At 44.2% G+C, this 21,269-nt stretch overlaps 2 protein-coding genes across 3 annotated transcripts; one reads left to right on the forward strand and one right to left on the reverse strand.

Annotated features, from left to right (window-relative positions):
* Positions 1–7,793: 7,793 nt before the first annotated feature.
* LOC106603074 (choline-phosphate cytidylyltransferase B) lies at positions 7,794–13,543 on the forward strand. Of its 2 annotated transcripts, XM_014196234.2 has the most exons (9): positions 7,794–7,812; positions 8,798–8,968; positions 9,816–9,915; positions 10,150–10,266; positions 10,372–10,523; positions 10,763–10,841; positions 10,981–11,123; positions 11,848–12,036; positions 12,323–13,543. In XM_014196234.2, exons 2-9 carry the CDS (start codon positions 8,888–8,890, stop codon positions 12,572–12,574), a joined length of 1,113 nt encoding a protein of 370 aa, XP_014051709.1. In that variant the 5' UTR covers positions 7,794–7,812; positions 8,798–8,887; the 3' UTR covers positions 12,575–13,543. The 2 variants fall into 2 exon arrangements, with proteins under 2 accessions (XP_014051709.1, XP_045572877.1); XM_045716921.1 differs by lacking the exon at positions 7,794–7,812 and having other exon boundaries at positions 8,683–8,968.
* Positions 12,812–21,071, reverse strand: pdk3 (pyruvate dehydrogenase kinase, isoenzyme 3). Its single transcript, NM_001139694.1, is given in 11 exon segments — positions 12,812–13,811; positions 13,899–14,012; positions 14,470–14,589; positions 14,668–14,769; positions 15,108–15,184; positions 15,635–15,712; positions 17,588–17,677; positions 17,814–17,998; positions 18,114–18,185; positions 18,320–18,461; positions 20,885–21,071. Coding segments are annotated over 11 exon segments (1,224 nt in total). The 5' UTR covers positions 20,988–21,071; the 3' UTR covers positions 12,812–13,670.
* Between the last annotated feature and the right edge of the window lie 198 nt (positions 21,072–21,269).

Genomic DNA, 21,269 nt, shown 5'->3' on the forward strand with positions numbered 1-21,269 from the left:
AGAAGTCAACAAATGAGAGCGCCTGGGGAATAGGAATGGAATTAGGCACTGCAGGGCTTGGATTAACCTCTACATCACCAGTGGAACAGAGGAGGAGTAGGACAGGGTACGACTAAAGGCTATAAGAACTGGTCGTCTAGTGCGTTCGGAACAGAGAGTAAAAGGAGCAGATTTCTGGGCGCGGAAGAACAGATTCAAGGCATAATGCACAGACAAGAGTATGGTAGGATGTGAGTACAGTGGAGGTAAACCTAGGCATTAAGTGACGATGAGAGAGGTTTTGTCTCTAAAGACACCATTTAAACCATGTGAGGTCACCGCATGTGTGGGAGGTGGAACAAAAGGGCTAGCTAAGGGATATTAAGCAGGGCTGGAGGCTCTACAGTGAGATAAGACAATAATCACTAACCAAAACAACAATGGACAAGGCACATTGACATTAGGGAGGGACATGCGTAACCAAGTGATCATAGGGACCAGTGAGTAGCTAGGCGAGCTGGAGACACGGTGATTCCGACAGCTAGCGGGCCGGGGATAGCATGCTAGCAGAAGGGCCTTAGGGGGACGTCGCGACGGAAGAGTCTGTTGTAGCCCCCTCTGACGGTTACGTCGGCAGATGGATCGGCAGGGCTCCGTGTAGGGAGTAAAAGGGTTCAGGCCAATTGGCAAAATAGGTATTGTAGCCCAAGAAATTGGCTGATGGACCTCTTCAGTTAACAGTATGATATGCTCTAGACAGCTAGCGGGCCACGGCTAGCAGGCTAGCGAATGGGCCTTCAGGGGACGTCGCGACGGAGGAGCCTGTTGAAACCCCCTCGGGTGGATTATGTTGGTAGACCAGTCGTGATGGATCGGCGGGGCTCCGTGTCGGCAGTGAAAGGGGTCCAGGCCAATTGGCAAAATAGGTATTGTAGCCCAAGGAGTGGCAGATGGACCTCTTCAGCTAGCCGGGAGATTGGCCTAGCACGAGTCTAGTTCTCTGCTAACTGGTGCTTGCTTCCGGACAGAGACGTTAGCCAGGAGTAGCCACTCGGATAGCAGCTAGCTAGCTGCGCTGATCCAGGTGAAAAGGTTCAGAGCTTGCAGTAGGAATCAGGAGATATGGAGATTTGGTGGAGAAAAAGCAGTCCGGTATGCTCTGGGTTGAATCGCGCTGTGCAGACTGGCAGGAATTGACCGGGCTAAGGTTAGCTGATGACTGCTAGCAGTGGCTAACTGACTACTAGCTAGTAGCTAGTTAGCTGGCTAGCTTCTGTTGGGGGTTCCGGTTCGTTTTAATGGACAGTCCAGCAGCCATCGGCTGTGTAGCCGAGTGATCATAGGGTCCAATGAGCAGCACTAGATAAACAGGGAAGAGTTCGGTAGTCGATTACTACGTTGAGCAAGCGGGAGACACGGCGTTCAGGGAGCTAGCAGGCCGGGGTTAGCAGATGGATCATCACCAAACATCCACGACGCAGAGGCCGGTTGAGAGCTCATCGGCCAAGTTACGTCAGCAGACCAGCAGTGATGGATCGGAGGGGCTCCGTGACGACAAAGGGTCCAGGCGAATTGGCAAGAGAAGTGTTGTAGTTGGTGTACTTCGTTTGCTAGCTGGGAGATGGGCCTAGCTCGGGGCTAACTGGTGCATGCTTCTGGACAAGGGCGTTAGCCACAATAGCTGCTCGGTAGCAACTAGCTAGCTGCGAAGATCTGGTCTAATGGTCCAGAGCTTGCGGCAGGAATCCGGTGATGTAGTGGAAAAGAGCAGTCCGATATGCTCAGGGCTGGTATCGCGCTGTGCAGACTGGCAGGTATTATCCGGGCTGTCTAGGCTAAAGCGGCAAGAGTCCGAGCTAAAGGTAAAGACCGCTAGCAGAGGCTAAAAATGACTAAATAGCTAGTAGCTAATTAGCTGGCTAGCCTCTGATGGAGGTTCCAGTTATAAGGTCTAAAAGAAATAGCTGACCCATACCACAAAGGGTGAGGCGGGTTGCAGGAATGTATATTTATTTTGAAAATGGAAAAAGAGATTGAAATGTATACAAAAAAAATGAAAAAGACAATATTTACATGGGACGAAAACAAACACGTCTTACTGCTGCTCCATCTTGGATGGAACGCAGAGTCTCAATTTGGTGTTTGTCCCATTTTGTGAATTCTTGGTTTGTGAGCGGACCCCAGACCTCACAACCATACAGGGCAATGGGTTCTACAACTGATTGAAGTATTTTTGCCAGAATTGTCTGTTCCTTTTGATGGTGTAGAAGGCCCTTCTTGCCTTGTCTCTCAGATCGTTCACAGCTTTGTGGAAGATACCTGTGGTGCTGATGTTTAGGCCGAGGTAAGTATAGTTTTTTGTATTCTCTAGGGCAACAGTATCTAGAAGGAATTTGTATTTTGGTCCTGGCAACTGGACCTTTTTTGGAATACCATTATTTTTTTCTTACTGAGATTTACTGTCAGGGCCCAGGTCTGATAGAATCTGTGCAGAATATGTAGGTGCTGCTGTAGGACCTCCATGGTTGGGGACAGAAGCACCAGATCATCAGAAGACATTTGACTTCAGATTCTAATAGGGTAAGGCCGGGTGCTGCAGACTGTTCTAGTGCCCTCCCCAATTCGTTGATATATACAGTACCAGTAAAAAGTTTGGTCAAACCTACTCATTCAAGGGTTTTTCTATATTTGTAGTTTTTCTACATTGTAGAATAATAGTGAAGACACCAAAACTATGAAATAACGCATATGAAATGTATGTAGTAACCAAAAAAGTGTTGAACAAATCCAGGTGACTACCTCATGAAGCTGTCATCAAGGCAAAAGGTAGCTACTTTGAAGAAGTAACTTTTTTGGTTACTACATGATTCCATGTCTTATTTCATTGTTTTGATGTCTTCACTATTATTCTACAATGTAGGAAATAGTAAAAATAAAGAAAAACCCTTGAATGAGTAGGTGTGTCCAAACTTTCGACTTGTACTGTATGTTGAAGAAGGTGGGGCTCAATCTGCATCCCTGTCACACCCCACAGCCCTGTGGAAATAAATGTGCATGTTTTTTGCCCATTTTAACTGCTCTCGTTCTTGCTCCTTTCTGTCTCATTTGCAGTTGAGCCTCTGTGAGCATGGCTCTCTCAATCTGATGTCACTTGAAGGTCACTAACCAGGCCGGGAGGCGCATGCCTCAGTGCTGTGGTAATGGAACGGAGACTCACCCTGCTCTGCACCCCTAAGTCCCCAGAAATCTCACCTCTTATTTAATACAACTGCCTGAAATCACTTCAGAAGCCTGTGAGGGCAGCATTCTGGACCTGACACTTCTGTAAATCAAGACCTACCTCATCCCCATCCTAAACATACCCCTCTCCTGGCCTGGCCTGTTATCCGCTGAACAAACATCTTGACAATGCTGGGGCTGTCTGGTGCATACCCCAACACATCAGAGACACACACAACCATCACTCCATCACCTACCAATGTGGTATAACCTATACATCCACCTCATATCATACAAGCACCAGCACTATCCAATTACCATCAGCCATTTACAACCACATTATTGATCACCCCAAACCCCCATTTGCCAGGCTTTGTTCAGTGTTATCATAAACAAATAAAGTATTTGAGTTAGTTTAATTGCAGTCTTTATTTCACCGTGCAGTGCTGTTCAACAGAGGTATTGCTCTTCAGGTTTGTCCCCCATTAATACTATCCCTGCAATAACTCTTAATTACAACCTCTAAAATACGTACCTGACAACAATCAAGTTGTAAATCACACTTTATTTAATCTATAAAAGTAATCTATTTATTTTATTTTGTCCCATTAAGCGACAGCCTGATCCCTAATGAGTCTGACCCCATTCCTCTGTAGTAGTGTATCTCAGAGATGTCAAATACATACTGGCACCGTGATTTTCCAGTCCCCCCCTCTTCCAATGAATACTGGTGGAAAGGGCTGAAGGTGGGAGGCTGTCACAATGCAACGCATGCACCTCTCCCATTATGTCTTATTCCTGGAAAATCAAAGGACACATTTTGTGGTTCTGACAACTGAGAGTACATAATCTGGGAGTGCAGACGAGCATGTGCTGGGGAGAATGTTTACTCAGATCATCTCTCCTCCACCCCTCTCCACCCTCTGGCTCCATCCCTGCAGACCCCTCTCTCCCAGCCCTGGGTGAGTGAGTTACGGCCACAGGCATGGTCCACATTTTCACACGAGGCGGATCCACGGAGCAGATAATGGGTCTAATTTAACTCTGAGGCCGGTGGCCAGTTGCCAAGAGGCCAGGGATCAGACTCCTCACAGTGTTCCACAAACCAGTGGCACAGAGCCACTAGTCGGTAACTTAACTCAATTAAGCCTCACCAAACTGCCCTCTATGGGAAGAAATGACTCTGACCCACATTACCCTGGAGGGATTACACTCAACCAGGGTGCTAGACCAAGTCTACCAGATAAAGGTCAATGCTTGATCCCTTTATCTGGAGACATCAGGGTACATAGAGCCTGGCGTGGTGAAGTAGATCCTGGGGGTGTTGGCTGTGTGCTGCAACACAGGGAGTGCTCATGGATGGTTATTGTATCTAATTAGGCAGTGGGCTAGTTCAACAGCTTTGTGTTGCTGGGTCAGAGAGGGTTATCCTATCAGGTGCTAGTTGTGTCATACGGAACCTTTTCTAAGCAGTAGAAATTGGAGCATGGTCACAATGCCTCAATAATCATTGTTGTTTGTGTTGTATTCTTGGCCTTTGCTAAACAGACCTTTGGCCTTCAGAAGTAGGCCATGTCATCGGGGAACCATTCAGTTCTGGGGAAGACCTGGCCATTCTTAGAAGGAATTCCATCTGCAGCCCCCTCCAAATAGCGCAGGTGTTTGTTGCACGTCAGCTGACCCCCCCACCCTGGCAAGAGGCCACTCAATTCACTTAGATGGCAGGCTACCATTTAACCTGTTTCCAAGAAGCCAGTGGCACCACCATTAATAAAATAAGGGACCCGCTTTGGTTTAAACACCCAGAACAGATTTGGTTCATGAGTAACAATAGAAGGTAAGTGTGATAATCTGCTGCCCTGCATGCCCAACATTACGGGCATACTTCAGCGGTACAGGGACATGGCATCCTGCCACCTCCACTCAGAAACTCCACAAGGCCACAGATCATGTGTGTGTGGCGCCAGGCCTTCTTAGAAGACAAACACTGTTGGAACACCAGCCAGACATGCTAGAGCCAACCCTATTGCCCTACGGTCTATATTCTCTCCATTTTAAAACACACACCGGAAGAATGTTGCTTTACAAACCAGCCTTTGCCAACGCCATGTCATGTAACTAACTCTTTCTCTCTGAGATATGGGCACCATCTGGTTGACAAATAGTACATGCACATCCCTATGCCACACTACACAATCACTGATGCCCAGAACATGTGGGTAGCCGTGCACTCACTGATGCCAACCATCATATGAGTACATAGCCACAAAAAAAACTTCCTTCTACACATCGTTCCTTCAACACATAGAAATCGTTCTATACAATACCATACAATGAAAAGGATTCATGTGGTTAAGGGTTGGAAGTGGATAACCCATACTTACTATCCTCAGAGGTACAGACCTAATGCCACTCTGACAGCCAGCTGATGGCCAACATGCCACAGTGGCCTACAGTCTGTCTGAAGCCTAGCATCTCCTTCAACAACATCTCCCTCTCTACAATCACACATTGGTCCTGAGGGACAGATCCCCTTCCCCAGGACCCATTAAGCCATACCGTGAACAAGGCTGGCCGATACATGAGAACCGTCGTTGAGAGCTTGGCGGCTGGGTGCTGTCTAGTTTGGAAGTGTCACATTTCTCAAGAAAGGTCCTGTCGTGAGTACCTCTCCGTGACTATTGTATGTCAGGATGGGATATTGCGGGGACACTGTGGAGGAGTGGACCCATTCAATCATCTCATTGAGCAGTGGCCATTAATTGGTTAAGATATATCCTAGTAGCCCTTTCCTGCAGTCAAATGACCTAGTGGCCTCATGGTTGAAATGTTATTCATCTTTTGTATCATTTCATAATTAATAAACATTATTATTTTTTAAACTGCAGAAAATCCGGTGTTTCCATGTTAAACGGTTTTGTTATATTTCAGTCTTCTGTGAAGTCTATAAAGTGTAATATTGGGATGCAAACTTAAAATATCTATATTTTTTGGCCCATAACCATGTGTGTGAGTTGTATTCTTTTCTTTCAAGTAGATTGTGACCCTGATTTATCCCACTGCAGTAAAAGGTTAATAGAATTTGATTTGGTATCCTTTCAGAACACTAGCTAAATGGCCCGGCTGTTAAGGTAATATAATTTGTTGATTTGAGTGCTAAGCTGATAATTGGGAAAGCTGGGAACGATGGACAGTGTTCATTTATATGATCTGATAACACCACAGAACGCTTTGCTGAGAACACTGAACTAACAGAGGGTGACCAGTAGCGTTCCAAATGAGTCACATAATGAGGCCCAGAGCACTTGATTTGTCCCATTTGATCCCAGCGCAACAGCCCCAGTACTGTCTGTCCCCCCATAAGCCATCTATTAATCAAGGAGACACGCGCAGCTGTTTGACACCCCCGTTCCTCCCTCTCAGGGCCCCCCAACCCAATAGAGCAGATAAAAGGATTCTTCACGGTATTACCGCATGCCCCCCCCCCTCCCCCCACCCACCGTCCCCGACAGAACAGGTGTTCACTTGTGTGATGTCACCCCCACAGACCCCAAGACTGACTGACAACCCGGTTATGTCGGCAGCAGGGACCAGCGCAAATGTTCAGGACCTCTTACCAGTTGCTTTATTTCATTACCCATCAGTATGTCTTTTCTGAGATCTCAAAATTTCAATGAATGTTAAACCAGTCTCAATGAGCATTCAACCAGTCTTTCCAATGTTTCCAATGCGCAGTCGGCACAATATTTTGGAAAGCATTATTTTTTTGCAGCGCTATAAACTAGTACTCTACTGCCCTCCACTGGTTTGAAACTCCAAGGGAATAAAACACGATTTACGTATGGCACATTTAATTCAACACAGCGAATAGTGTGCTTAACTGTGACAGATACATAATATGGTCTGCACTTTGCAGAAACTGTTATTTTATCAACCGTCTCATAAACACTGAATTACAAACTCTCAAGGAAAAGTATGACGCCATGGTGTGTATTACAGCATGATGGAGATCAGGACACAACATCAAATCAAATCAAATGTTATTTGTCACATACACATGGTTAGCAGATGTTAATGCGAGTGTAGCGAAATGCTTGTAAAAAAAATGTCTACCTCCATGACATACTTTCTGATTCCACATAACCATCCACCCTAGACATTATTCTGAACAGCTGAAAGTCTTTACTGATAAATAACATGCTTGACAACAGAAATGGAATTGACCACAGACTTGTTGCGGAGAGTAGGTCAAAACAAAGGCTTTGGGTAACAGTTCCTTAAACTTCTCACTATTGCCAATGATTTGCTACCACTCAAATATTATTTTCAGATCATCAGGCTTTCCCCAATCTTGCTTCTCGAGTTCACCCTTACAAAAAAAAAACGTTTAAAAAAGCACATGCTTTTCAGACACGTGAACACACCTGTGAATAAATAACGTGATTTTTTTAAAATAAAACAATTCACCACTTCCAACGATATCTGGTCCTCATCCTCCGATCCAGGATCAACCCTGCTTATCTTCAGAGGAAAACCAGCAGTGGGGTGCAGGGTGCTGGAACAAATGTTAAAAAACTTCCAACTAGAAAAAAGGCAGCGAAAGCAAAGGCCAAGGTAACACAACCAAAGACAGGAAAGAGGGAGTCGTTTTATTTCATTGAGTATCATAAAATGTGATCCATTCATAATAATCAATTATTTTGGGTTGATGTTTTTCTTTCAATTTTAATTATTTTGGTTTGCAATACTAAGAATGTTGCGTAGTAGTAGTGTAGTCTCAAATCCATAGACTACACTACGGATGCAGGGACTGACCGTCCATGATATTCAAATGATAGTTTTAACCATGTTTTTAGGCTAAGCAGTGTACGTTTATATTTACAAAAATTGCTCATTTGTCATGTGTATTTTTGCAAGGGAAGGCCTAGCCTATAGCTCAGTGGGATAATACAGTCTTACGTTATAGTCCAAATGTCCATGGGCTGATTCAGGCATAAGGGCAAAGTGTCAATGTCCATGGGGTGATTTGGAAATCATGATCAAGCGGAATGACAGTCACTGATGTGTCGTGTGGGCCATTAATGACGTTGCTTGATTGATTGAGCTTTCAGTAAACATTGCAGTGGAGTACATAGACAGGCAACTTTAAGCTTCCTCTTGACCCACTGGAACAGCTTGTCCCACTACTATGTCTGGGTCCAAAGGTCGCCCCAGTCAGATAATTTTTGGGAGCAGTTTCTATTCATGAAACTCGGAAAAATCATGTTAAAAATAAAATTATAGTATTCCACGAGACCAAGTTGAACGACTGTTTCCAGTAGACACGCCAAAAACGCCACTTATTACTTTACACGTGTAAGAAAGTTCATAACAGCATGATTACATTTGCATATCATTTATAAGCTTAGACCATAAAATAAGAGGGCAGTCAGATTGTAAATGTCTGTTTAGGCCTACATGGGGAACCCTTGGTCCACCTCCTTTCCTTTACAGAGCCTGAAGTATCAACAACCCTTTGCCTTGAACTTTGCACATTAGATTTTCTTGTCACCAGGGTCAGACCAGCCAGCAACATGCAAACTTTCAAACTCCCTCATAGATAGCAGGAGTGCAACACTGACAGGCTTGGAGTACGAGCAAGCGGACGAGGCGCCAGTCGACAGGTAAACAAGGCAACAGAATATCCAGCATGGTGGGAAGGAGACGTGGCTCCAGAGCCAACGGCGGACCACACCAGCCCCAACAGCAACGCAGTGGGGGACCCCGCAAGGTGAGTTAGACTACCTATAGGAGGCTTATCAAACGGTTAATAAAAATAAAATGTAGCATATAATGTCTAATCTCTGCCAGGACTGAGGTGATTTACAGTCAGAGACTACTGATCCACATTTTCAGCCTATTTTTCAGTACTTCATTCTCAATGACAAACCCTATATGCAGCCAGCATTGCTGACTCAGCAAATGTTGCATTTTCTACAATTCTATATTTGATCTATCATTACTAATAATCATACCATAGCCTAGTGAAGCCAACAGCAGTCAATTATTATGTTGCTCTGGAAATAAATCTTGTGTAATATGATCTTATTGTACGCTTTAGTGAATCTGTGTACAGTATGGGAGTGCATGCGTCAAAGGTAGGCTATACCTGACTCTGTTCCCCAGTATATTGTATAACATAGGCAGCTACAAACGATTCCTCAATAAATGTCATGGTACCGTCACTGCTGTAAATGTCGTAATGTTAAAGCATTGTGGTATAGCTCTTCGCATGGTAAATTGATCTCTACCTTCAATGAAAACTTTTTCTTCCGCAGGGATTGAAGTCAATTCTTAAATCATGTACAGATGTCAAACAGCTCAGAGTTCAAAGTATACTGACAACTCTACAGATTATTCCTAGCAACCATGTACACACCCACTAGCCCTCACATGCAGATATAAACACTAATGAAGCCAGAAATTCCTCACATATCCAAACACTTATCACAGCCCCGATGATTTCCATCACTGTAAACATAAAATACTTTACTTATAGAGTATTTATTATCCCCAAATCATTTATGTACCAATATCCCCTCCCATGAGGTCGGTTAACTCTTTCTGTGTCATCTCAGACTCTGAGGGAGCCAGCATTATTTGCCAAGAAAACAGGATATGAGTCAGAAGTTCCTCATGAAAAGATGACCATCGCCCAGGCCAAGAGAGGCACGCCAGGTCAGTCTTCATTACAGGTCTCCACAGGTCAGACCAATCACAGACCAGTCAGACTGATCATAGGTCAGTTTCACCACCAGTTTTATCAATCCTCACTGGGAATATTGAAGGATGGGCAGCGGAAGAGAAGAGATAAGGGCCAGTCAAGAGAGAGAGAGAGGGATGTGAACGTGAGAGGTGAGACAAGGAGAACGCAGCGAGACATAGATACAGTTATTTTTGCTTTTCTTGTAGCAATCCGGCCAGTGCGAGTCTATGCCGATGGGATCTTTGACCTCTTCCACTCTGGACACGCGCGTGCTTTGATGCAAGCAAAGAACTTGTTCCCCAACACACATCTTATAGTCGGAGGTAAATAATATCTTTTGAATTTCAAGTGCCTTTCAAAGACTGTACAAACAAGCATGTACATAAACCACACACAGAGAGAATGTCATTGTGTGTCTGTCCTTGCAGTCTGCAGTGACGAACTCACACACAAGTATAAGGGCTACACGGTGATGACAGAGTCGGAGCGCTACGAAGCCCTGATACACTGTCGCTATGTGGATGAGGTGGTACGGGACGCTCCCTGGACCCTCAGCCCTGAGTTCCTGAAGAAACATAAGGTCAGCACTTCTGGGTCATATACAGTACACCACTCAATATTACAAACCATCTACATTGCTTGCGGTTCTGGGTTTTAGGCTGGGGTTTCTGTATAAGCACTTTGTGACATCTGCTGATGTAAAAGGGCTTCATAAATATATTTGATTTGATCAGTCCTAAAATATGATACAGATGTACATAGCCCATGTCGCTTTCTTCCACATAAAATCATTTTAGTGCTATTCTGGGATTTCACCAGATTGACTTTGTGGCCCATGACGATATCCCATACAGCTCTGCAGGATCAGAGGATGTCTACAAACACATCAAGGAAGCAGGTAAACAAATCTGCTCTGAAACAGACATGAACTTGTAGCCATTTGAGATTGTGTCTCTGTGTGTTTGCTGAGCTACCTACCGCCTATTCCCTTACCTGTGCCATCTTGGCTGAGCTGTGTTCTCTCTGTTGGGTCTCAGGGATGTTTGTGGCCACACAGAGGACAGACGGTATCTCTACATCCGACCTCATCACCAGGATAGTGAGAGACTATGACCTTTATGTCCGACGCAACCTGCAGAGAGGCTACACAGCCAGAGACCTCAACGTTAGCTTCATCAGGGTATGAACGGCATCACCTAATTAACTTAGAACAATGAATTAAGTTGGAATAACCATTTGTTACAATAGTTTGTATTTGAGGAAGTGAAGTGGTTGTTACAGTGTTGGTGGTTGATAAACAGAAGACCACCTTTAGTTGATGCCTTATAGCTGACCACTTGACTTGTCATAGACTGTTCTCTCTGCTATCGCACGGCAAACGGTACCGGAGCGCCAAGTCTGGGACCAAAAGGTTCCTGAACGGCTTCAACCCCCAAGCCATAAGACTGCTGAACAGTTAATCAAATAGCTACCCAGACTATTTACATTGACTTTATTATTTTATTTTTAATCCTTATTATTTGCATTGACTGTAGCACTGGCTCTATGCACACTCACTACCCACACACTTACACATACTACACTGACACTCCAACACACACACACACACACACACACACACACACACACACACACACACGTATTTTGAAGCTACGTACACACACACTCACACATAGACACACTTTCACAGTTCACATACACTGCTGCTACTCTGTTTATTATCTATCCTGATTGCCTCGTCACTTTTACCCCTACCTACGTGTACACACTGTATTACCTCAACTACCTCGTACCTCTGCACATTGACTCAGTTCTGGAACTTTACTTTCTATCTCTGCATTGTTGTGAATGGTCTCATAAGTAAGCATTTCGAGTAAAGGCTACACATTTGATTTATTCTGCAGGAGAAGAAAATCCGTCTGCAGAACCAGGTGGATCGTATGAAGGAGACGGTGAAGACAGTGGAGGAGAAGTCCAAGCACTTTGTGTTCAAGGTGGAGGAGAAGAGCCACGACCTCATCCAGAAGTGGGAGGAGAAGTCACGGGAGTTCATTGGGAATTTCCTGGAGTTGTTTGGTCCAGATGGAGCGTGGGTGAGTTTACCTTTAGCCCACAATAGATACTATAGTAGGAAGTGTTAACGGTCAATAGGGGAAGATAGTTAGTATTGATCTCATTCCTCTAAGCAAGTGACCACTCATTATGAACAAGTAGTTTAGTAAAGCAACAAAAAAATATTCATTCACTCTTTATCTCTCCCTCTCTCTGTCTCGCCCTCTCTCTCTGTCCCTTTCTCTCCCTCCCTATCTCTCCCTCTGTCCTGCACTCTCTCTCTCTCTCTCTCTCTGTCCTGCACTCTCGCTCTCCCTCTCTGAGCAGCATGTGATCCAGGAGCAGAGTGGGCGCATGCTCCAGGCCCTGTCACCCTACGCGTCACCCGTTGCCTCGCCCCGTGGCTCCCCCAGTAGCAGCCCCACCAGAGGGCGCTCCCCATCGCCCCCCTCCTCTCCCACATCCCCTTCCTCCCGATCCCCTCGTTCCTCTCCCACCTCCCCTTCCTCTCGCAAGGGTGCCTCTGCCCATCCCTTAACCTCCCTCAGCAGCACGAGTGAGGGGGATGACGACGAGTAGAGATGGCACTGTCATTCCCAAACAAACACAGACACAAACACTCAGTGTACATGGTTACTTTGTGCACTTCGTGTATGTAAGATGTCGCCCAGTTTACCATATTTGTGTTATTTGATTGTGTATGTTGTTAAGGTAACTGAATGCACTGTGGTATCTCAATCAGTTGACTCACTCCATTCTCACTTCTGATTCCTGTACCACACAAATACATCAAAATAATACCACTATTTCACTGTCTGCATTTTGCATCAACCAGGCTTTAGTTTTCTTTAGAAATACTTAGCGAAACACTCAAATTTGCATTCAGTTGTCTACGATATGCAGTAAAACAAAACATTTCGGACATTTTCTTTTTAAAATAATACACTGTTTCTATGAAATATTAAATACAAAACAATCATTTCGGAGAGTATTTTGTCATGCAATAAGTAATCTAAAGTAAGATATGTCTCAAATGATTTAGATATTGTTCCATGCATTTCATAAGCATCCAAAGTGATCATAATCTCTTATAAACATACAGTACCAGATTGCATCATCATGCATTCAAATACCATCCTGAGTAACATTTCATGTCACATGTCACAAACACATACATACTAACCTAATCCCTTTTTCTAAGCTGGGAAAATGCCCACTGGGTGAATCTATTGAAAACCATTGCACACTGCCATAAGATTATAAACTAATATTCTTGTTTGACACAGTATACTGTTACGCAAGGCCATTATTTGCATTAAGGGGAAAAGTACATTATTTCCCGTGGTGTCACTCTCACGTGACACTTATTAAACCTAATAACAGAGTCATGCTATCTGACGAAGGAGGTCACCAATCGCAATCTGCTACCATGGAAACTGTGGTCAATAATAACATACCAGCAAACAAGGAAATAAAGATGATCTGGATTAAAACTGTGTTTTGGCTTTACCTGCCTGATGGAAATAAATATGTTACCTGTTCAGACAATATTTCAGTCAGTGCTGTGCTTTAGTTCTGTGCTTCACTGTAGGAGTGGAAGGTAACTTAATTTGTTTGTCAGGTGACTAGTCATGACCTATGGCATGCAGCGTTGCCTGAAGGCCAGACTCAAGAGTTATTTGATCTTGTACTTGGCTGCATCACGTGGGTCACTGCTAGGGTTGCTCCAGTCATCTGCCTCAGGGCCAGTCTGGTAATGTCTCCACGCTGACTTGTTGAAGACGGGGAGACGTTCAAAGGACTCGCTGGACAGAGCCTGGAGGTCAGAGAGAAACAAATATGAAACCACAGCCAGATGATAACGACAGTATGCTACTTAACTAAACGCAAGTCCTTAACGCACCTTCAGATAGATGACAGCGTCTGTACCCACCCCCTCCATGGAGTAGAGGTTCAGGTCTCCTTGGAAGTAACGTGCATAAAGTCGAGAAATGGGGAGACCATACCCAAAGCCAGCCTAAGGAGGGAGAAGAAAGAGTGGTTCATACTACAAACTGCGGGTTAGTAGACTGGCCGCGTCATGAAAAGTTGCGGGCGCAGTTCCTCGTCAGAAACCAGCTCCTTTCTACTATGCAGTGGATACGAGAACATGCAACTTCAAATGCAGCTTGTGCTTGTTAACAAACACATTATCAGATGGTTATCGTCTCTAACATCGCTATGTCATCAGAGGATTGATTACCAAGCCAGCGAAGCAAGGTCAAATGTCACAAATAGAGCTAGATAAAGCCAGAAGAATAATATACTTGTTGAATATAGATAGCTATAGCCATCCGTCTGGTCTGTTTTCATGGTCATCACTCACTCCCTGTTAAGTTTGTCAAGGTCCCGGCATCAGTGTTAGCTATCACTCGAACGTGATGCTTGCTTGTAAACCAAAAAATGTCTCTATACACCTATTTGGGATGTGTTACCAGTGGTGCAGCCTGAGTTCCATTTCCTGGTTCAAGGCTCGGGGTGGGCGCGGTGGAGTACATGTAGCTAAAGAGCTTGTCGATCTTCCTGAGGGGCACGCCCCCTCCTCTGTCACTGATCTGAGGGGAGAGGACAGGCGTGTGACAACCATGAGGTCATCTAAAAACACCAGACCGGTGTCCGTGCCAGTAACAGACCTTGATCGAGAGGTCTTCCTTTCCAAGCGTCACCATGGCCTTCACTGGGGGGAGTCCAGCACTACTGTTCTCATGAAGCTCCACTATGGCCCGCATCGAATTCTACAGAGTCATTCAATAAACATTAATGAATACACATAACTCAATTGGAACGTATAAATACAACAGGATACAACCAATGATGATACACACATACATGTTACACACCTACAGTGCATTCAGAAAGTATTCAGAACCCTTGACTTTTTCAACATTTTGTTACGTTACAGCCTTATTCTAAAATAAGTGAATCCATTTTAGAATAAGACTGTAACGTAACAAAATGTTGAAAAAGTCAAGGGGTCTGAATACTTTCCGAATGCACCGTACACTGCAAATTAGGACCAGTTAATTGATAGCCTAGAGAAGCTTTCGTTCAGTACAACATAAATGCCAGTCACCTTGAAGAGCTCAAACAGCATATGGAACAGGTGAGATGGAACATAAACCACCTGGATAGCCTTCGAAGGGGCCTTGGCTGAGGAAAGAGACATGTATGTTGATGTGAAATAAAGGCAATCAATATGAATCAATCGTTCTCTGTTCACATATCATTACAGTAGTCATGTTTCACGTAATATCACACAAAATAGATTTCCATTGGATCTGCTCCTCTGTTTACATTTGCAGGTTCGGACAGGAGCCAACGGGAAACTCTGAGATGAGGCCAACTTTCCATTCCAGATGACTTTTTCCATTACAGCTAATAAACCTGCCAAATCCTAACCAAGAGCTTAGCGCATACTCAGATGTTTACAATCTCAGCGCCAGTGCCTTCTATCCTACCAATATTGCATTATAGACATGCTTACAAGCCTTCATATAAGCGAATGGCTCCGTACAACAGCTTATAAATGCATAGACGGCTATTCCTCTTTTATAATGCATACACAGGTGGCTCAGTGTGTTTAATTACATTTCAACTTACAATTGTACTCTTCTATGTTGAGCTCAGGGGCGACCATGTAGTACTGCTCACAGAGCATCTTAGCGGTCTCATAAGCATCTGTAAAAGACAGTAGCATAGGCACAGAGGACTAATATTACGTGGCACTGTGTTCAACTTTGACCAAATATCCGCCTCATTTGAAGAGAAAAAAAGTAGTAGTGCTAGGTTTTACACAGTCAGACGTAACAAATAACAAACAAAAAAAAGACATATAGAAATGTATAAATTATACATTTGTGATATCGGTATTTAAATACAATCAAAAATAATAATAATTCAATACAGTAATATTGAGATCTGTATGTAAAACATTTACATTTGCCATTGTTGTCAGTTAGCAGATTCATCTTAAGATTAATAATATTTTACACACACATATGAAGGTGTCCTCCATTTCAATAGTAATCATCCGCGACATCTCAAAACCAATATCCCGACTGGTGTGCACTGGGCTATTCTACAAACAGAGCCTGGTGGAAAGTCACCCCCTTATTCTAAAATGGATTCAATTGTTGTTGCTTTTCTCTTCAATCTACACACAATACCCCATAATGACAAAGCAAAAGCAGGTTTTAGAGTCTTCTGGGGTATGACGCTACAAGCTTGGCACACCTGTATTTGGGGAGTTTCTCCCATTCTCCTCTGCAGATCCACTCAAGCTCTGTCAGCTTGGATGGGGAGCGTCACTATTCAGCTATTTTCAGGTCTCTCCAGAGATGTTCAATCGGTTTCAAGTTCGGGGTTTGGCTGGGCCACTCAAGGACATTCAGAGACTTGTCCCGAAGCCACTCCTGTGTTGTTTTGGCTGTGTGCTTAGGGTCGTTGTCCTGTTGGAAGGTGAACCTTCGCCCCAGTCTAAGGTCCTCAGTGCTCTGGAACAGTTTTTCATCAAGGATCTCTGTATTTTGCTCCGTTTATCATTCCCTCGATCCTGACTAGTCTCCCAGTCCCTGCCTCTGAATAACATCCCCACAGCATGATGCTGCCACCATCATGCTTCACCGTAGGGATGGTGCCAGGTTTCCTCCAGACGTGACGCTTGGCATTCAGGCCAAAGAGATTCATCTTGGTTTCATCAGACCAAAGAATATTGTTTCTCATGGTCTGAGAGTCCTTTAAGTGCCTTTTGGCAAACTCCAAGCGAGCCGTCATGTGCCTTTTACTGAGAAGTGGCTTCCGTCTGGGGACCCTACCATAAAGGCCTGATTGGTGGAGTGCTGCAGAGATGGTTGTCCTTCTGGAAGGTTCTCCAATCTCCACAGAGGAACTCTGGAGCTCTGTCAGAGTGACCATCGGGTTCTTGGTCCCCTCCTTGACCAAGGCTCTTCTCCCTCGATTGCTCAGTTTGGCCGGGAGGCCAGCTCTAGGAAGAGTCTTGGTGGTTCCAAACTTCTTCCATTTAAGAATTATGGAGGCCACTGTGTTCTTGGGGACTTTCAATGCTGCAGAAATTTGTTGGAACCCTTCCCCAGATCTGTGAATTGACACAATCCTGTCTCGAAGCTCTACGGACATTTCCTTCGACCTCATGGCTTGGTTTTTCTCTGACATGCACTATCAACTGTGGGACCTTATATAGATAGGTGTGTGCCTTTCCAAATCATGTCCAATCAATTGAATTTACCACAGGTGAATTCCAGTCTCATAGCAAAGGGTCTGAATACTTACGTAAATAAAGTATTTCAAAGAAATGTTTTCATATAAACCTGTTTTCGCTTTGTCATTATAGGGTATTGTGTGTAGAATAATTTAATCAATTTTAGAACAAGACTGTAACATAACAAAATGTGGAAAAAGTAAATGGGTCTGAAAACATTCCGAATGCACTGTACTCTTTATTGAATACAGTTTGAATAAGCTGATGTTTCCCTGATGCAGTCTGACTCAAAGTTGCTATTTGTCAAGCATTAGGATCAGTGGTATTCTGCTCACCTTTCACCACCTCAGGGACATTGCAGGAAGGATCAATACCTCCTATGTGCTTGGGATGGGAGGTGGTTCTGTCATCACCAAAAAGGAGTGCTGAAACAAAAAGTCTCACCTGATCAAGATCCTCATCAACATCCACTATAAAATCCAAGTCATACACATGCACTATTTTTACACAACATCCTACACACATATATAAATAGCTGTATTGGCTGGTGGTGTCACTTACTGTGCTGGTTGATGAGCATGCGGAATGATATCCTGTTGGTGTAAAAGCGATCCAGGAAGTACTGAACGTTGCTGCTGATAAAAGGATCAAAGCCAAACTTCTGCTTGTACTCTATGACACCCTGGGCCATGGTGGGGACCACTTCATTGTGCCTATTACGGATTTTGACCAGGGTGTCTAGAAAGCTGTTCCAGAGAAATATGGTGTGAGGACTCTCAGAAGTCTCAGTGCTGTCTGAAGTCTCAGTGCTGTCTGAAGATGTGGTGGCTGCCTGGTGTGACTATGTACATGTCAACTCACTCGTTTAAGGTGCGGCTGTCCTCTGGACCCCTGTGTTCATAATTCAACAGCTCTTCAAAGCTCTGTATGTACCTGAAACACAAAGACCACAGCACACTCTCATACCCTCATACCCGTACACACAGACGGATGTCACCATGCATCCCAGAATACTGTGCTTACAGTCACCCCTGAATCAGCACAGAGGGACAGACAGAGGTTCTCACCAACTGTGCACCAGTTTGACGGACGGCTGGGTACGCAGGTCACTGGGTAACAGGTTGATTTCCTTCATGGTGTTGGCCCCCCGCACCGCAAGCTCCTTACGCAGGAACACGTAGGAGGTCTTCTCACATGCATTCTCCCTACCTGTGGAAAAACATGAGGTCAATAAACTGGTGACTGGTAACAGAGCAATACTTGTGCTGTGTTCATTTGACAGAGGTTGTAAAACAAGATTATATCAACAGACCTCTCATGCATGTCAGTTGGAACTTTCAAAGTGTCTGTCTCAGAAACACCTGAATTCTTGGAGCTTTCCACATCTGCCTCATTTGATGGAAGTTTGTGACAAACCACTGACGGAGGTTTGTATTAGTCCAAGACCATGGCCATAAGTACATATGAGGACACTGAGGCCTGGACCTCTGTAATGTTTTCTAATTTGAAAATAAAGAACTGGTCAACATTTAGCCAGCAGCTTACCACCCTGCATCCCACTTCTGGCTTGCTTCTGAAGCTAAGCAGGGTTGGTCTTGGTCAGTCCCTGATGCTACTGGAAGTGGTGTTGGAGGGACAGTAGGAAGCACTCTTTCCTCTGGTCTAAAAAAAAAAATCCCAATGCCCCAGGGCAGTGATTGGGGACATTGCCCTGCGTAGGGTGCCGTCTTTCGGATGGGACGTTAAACAAGTGTTCTGACTCTCTGTGGTCACTAAAGATCCCATGGCACTTATTGTAAGAGTAGGGGTGTTAACCCTGGTGTCCTGGCTAAATTCCCAATCTGGCCCTCATACCATCATGGCCACCTAATTATCCCCAGTTTCCAATTGGCTCATTCATCCCCCTGTACCTATTCCCCAGGTCGTTGCTGTAAATGAGAATGTATGCTCAGTCAACTTACCTGGGAAAAAATAAATCTAAACATTGCTCCCAGCGTTGATCACAACGCTTATATTCTTGATCTAACTTTGTCCTCTCGCGGCACAGGCAGTGGGCCTGAGACGTGAAACAAACTACCCGAGCTCGCAGTCGGCTCAAGTAGGCAACTAAAGACGCTGCGGACAGCGTGTTTGTGAGATGCCGGACAAAAGGCCATTTTAAAACCGTCACGCGACTCCTGCCATATCTACAGACATCCCCCAAACCAACAAAAACTGACTCTATGAGAATGAGTGCACAACTGGCAAACAGTCATTTATAGATAGCCCATGTCAGCCAGTCAGGTGGCTAGCTGCCGCCAGCGGCTTTTATTGCAGCAACGTTGAATGTCTCTGGCTAGTATTACTTAGCTTCTTACTTCATCCTTCTAACTGGCTAACGTTAAACAGAGCCTCTCAGCACTATCAGAAAATACACTGCTAAATTCTCATAATAACTTTGTTATGGGTGAAGCTGAGGCAGGCTGCAATGCACACAGGAGGAAGCAGAGGAGACAAGAGAGAGAGAGGAAGCAAGCAGAGAGAGAGATTAGTACAGTGGCTACAAAACATGCCCCATTCCCCTGAGAAAATCTGTACTAATCTTATCAAACAAGTTAGGAACTTAAAGAAAGGAAGATGTGTTTTAATATGAACATAACATGAACATCTGTAATCAAGATGCAAACAATGCAGTTCTATAAATGTCATATGTATCAGTGGGAATCATTTGTCATAACTCCCCCCTTTCAGAGGTATAACATTACAAATTGTATAGTTAATAGGCCATGTGTTTGTAGATCGACTGAGGTAATAATGGCTGTTTTTTTTCCTGTTCTCCAAAGAGCATTTTTAAAATGTTTTTATTGTAAAGAAATGCAGTAAATGAGCTTCCAATAGTATTATTATTTGCCAGTTACTCTATGAATATGTCTGCCACACATGCAGCAATAGGTCAGTGGCCAGCTCTCAGAGGCAGAACGACATGGAGCTATTTATAATGAGCTGCTGCTACGAACAGTGTTGTGCAACTGTGAGCCAAAGCAACGAGTGGACAGACAGAGAGCCTTCAGGGTTGACCTTAGACAGTTCAGCCGGCACAGTTTGTTCTCCAAACTTAAAACACTGACTCTCACAGAGCACGTGGCTTACTGAGAGACTGAAGCAATCCATCTCTACACCAACACACAAACTCTAGAATGACAGACAGTGGAAATGTATCAAGGCCTCTGTGAGGCTGATGTCACATTACTTAAATGGAGGTGGTAGCTGATGTAACTATCTACTGTTTATCAAAGCCACACTCAGGCATTATTGGGAAAGTAAGCGTTTTAAATATGCCGCAGTCCCATATATCGCGTAAACACAGTAATGTTCTTATTGCACACTAACGACAACATCTGAGGTATATTCATTCCTGCCGACTCTGTCGCAAAACGTTTCTTAAACTGAAGCAAACGAAACGGAGAGGGACCTACTTGAATTAGTCCAATAGAAACTCTCGTTTGGCTATGTTGGCTTCCGTTAGGAAATGGTCAACGTTTTCCATATACACCTGTTCGTCAATTAAAGCCATCAGTTATTTTTTTTTCAATCAAATGGCAACCCTGTGTCCATGACATTTAAACTCTTGGAGTATTTCTTTTTATACTCACCAAAGTCCAGAAACTGCTTGATAGACATCGGCGAGGGAGAGAACCTCGAATAATATTCTATTTTCGATGTTACATCTTTTAGTAGAAAGTTGAACAGCCTCATGATTGCTTCAAGTAATCACTTTCTAATTGTCAACACATATAAATATGAGTACAGTTGGTGGCATAAGAACGATTTCCAAACAACCCGCTGTCTACTTGCATCGACCAATACAAACACTCAATACAAGTTACATGCTGATATCCCCTATTTAGACAGTAGCCCCCCATGTTACTTTGATGCATTCGGAAGTACAGTGTGTGTGCGTGTGTGTCTTATTCCAACGCACGTGACAGCAGGACGTGCAACCTTATTGGCTGACAGAACCTCTCCCTTCACCAGAAT

This window comes from Salmo salar, chromosome ssa04 (genome assembly GCF_905237065.1).
Source record: "Salmo salar chromosome ssa04, Ssal_v3.1, whole genome shotgun sequence".
NCBI classification, from domain to species: Eukaryota; Metazoa; Chordata; class Actinopteri; order Salmoniformes; family Salmonidae; genus Salmo; species Salmo salar.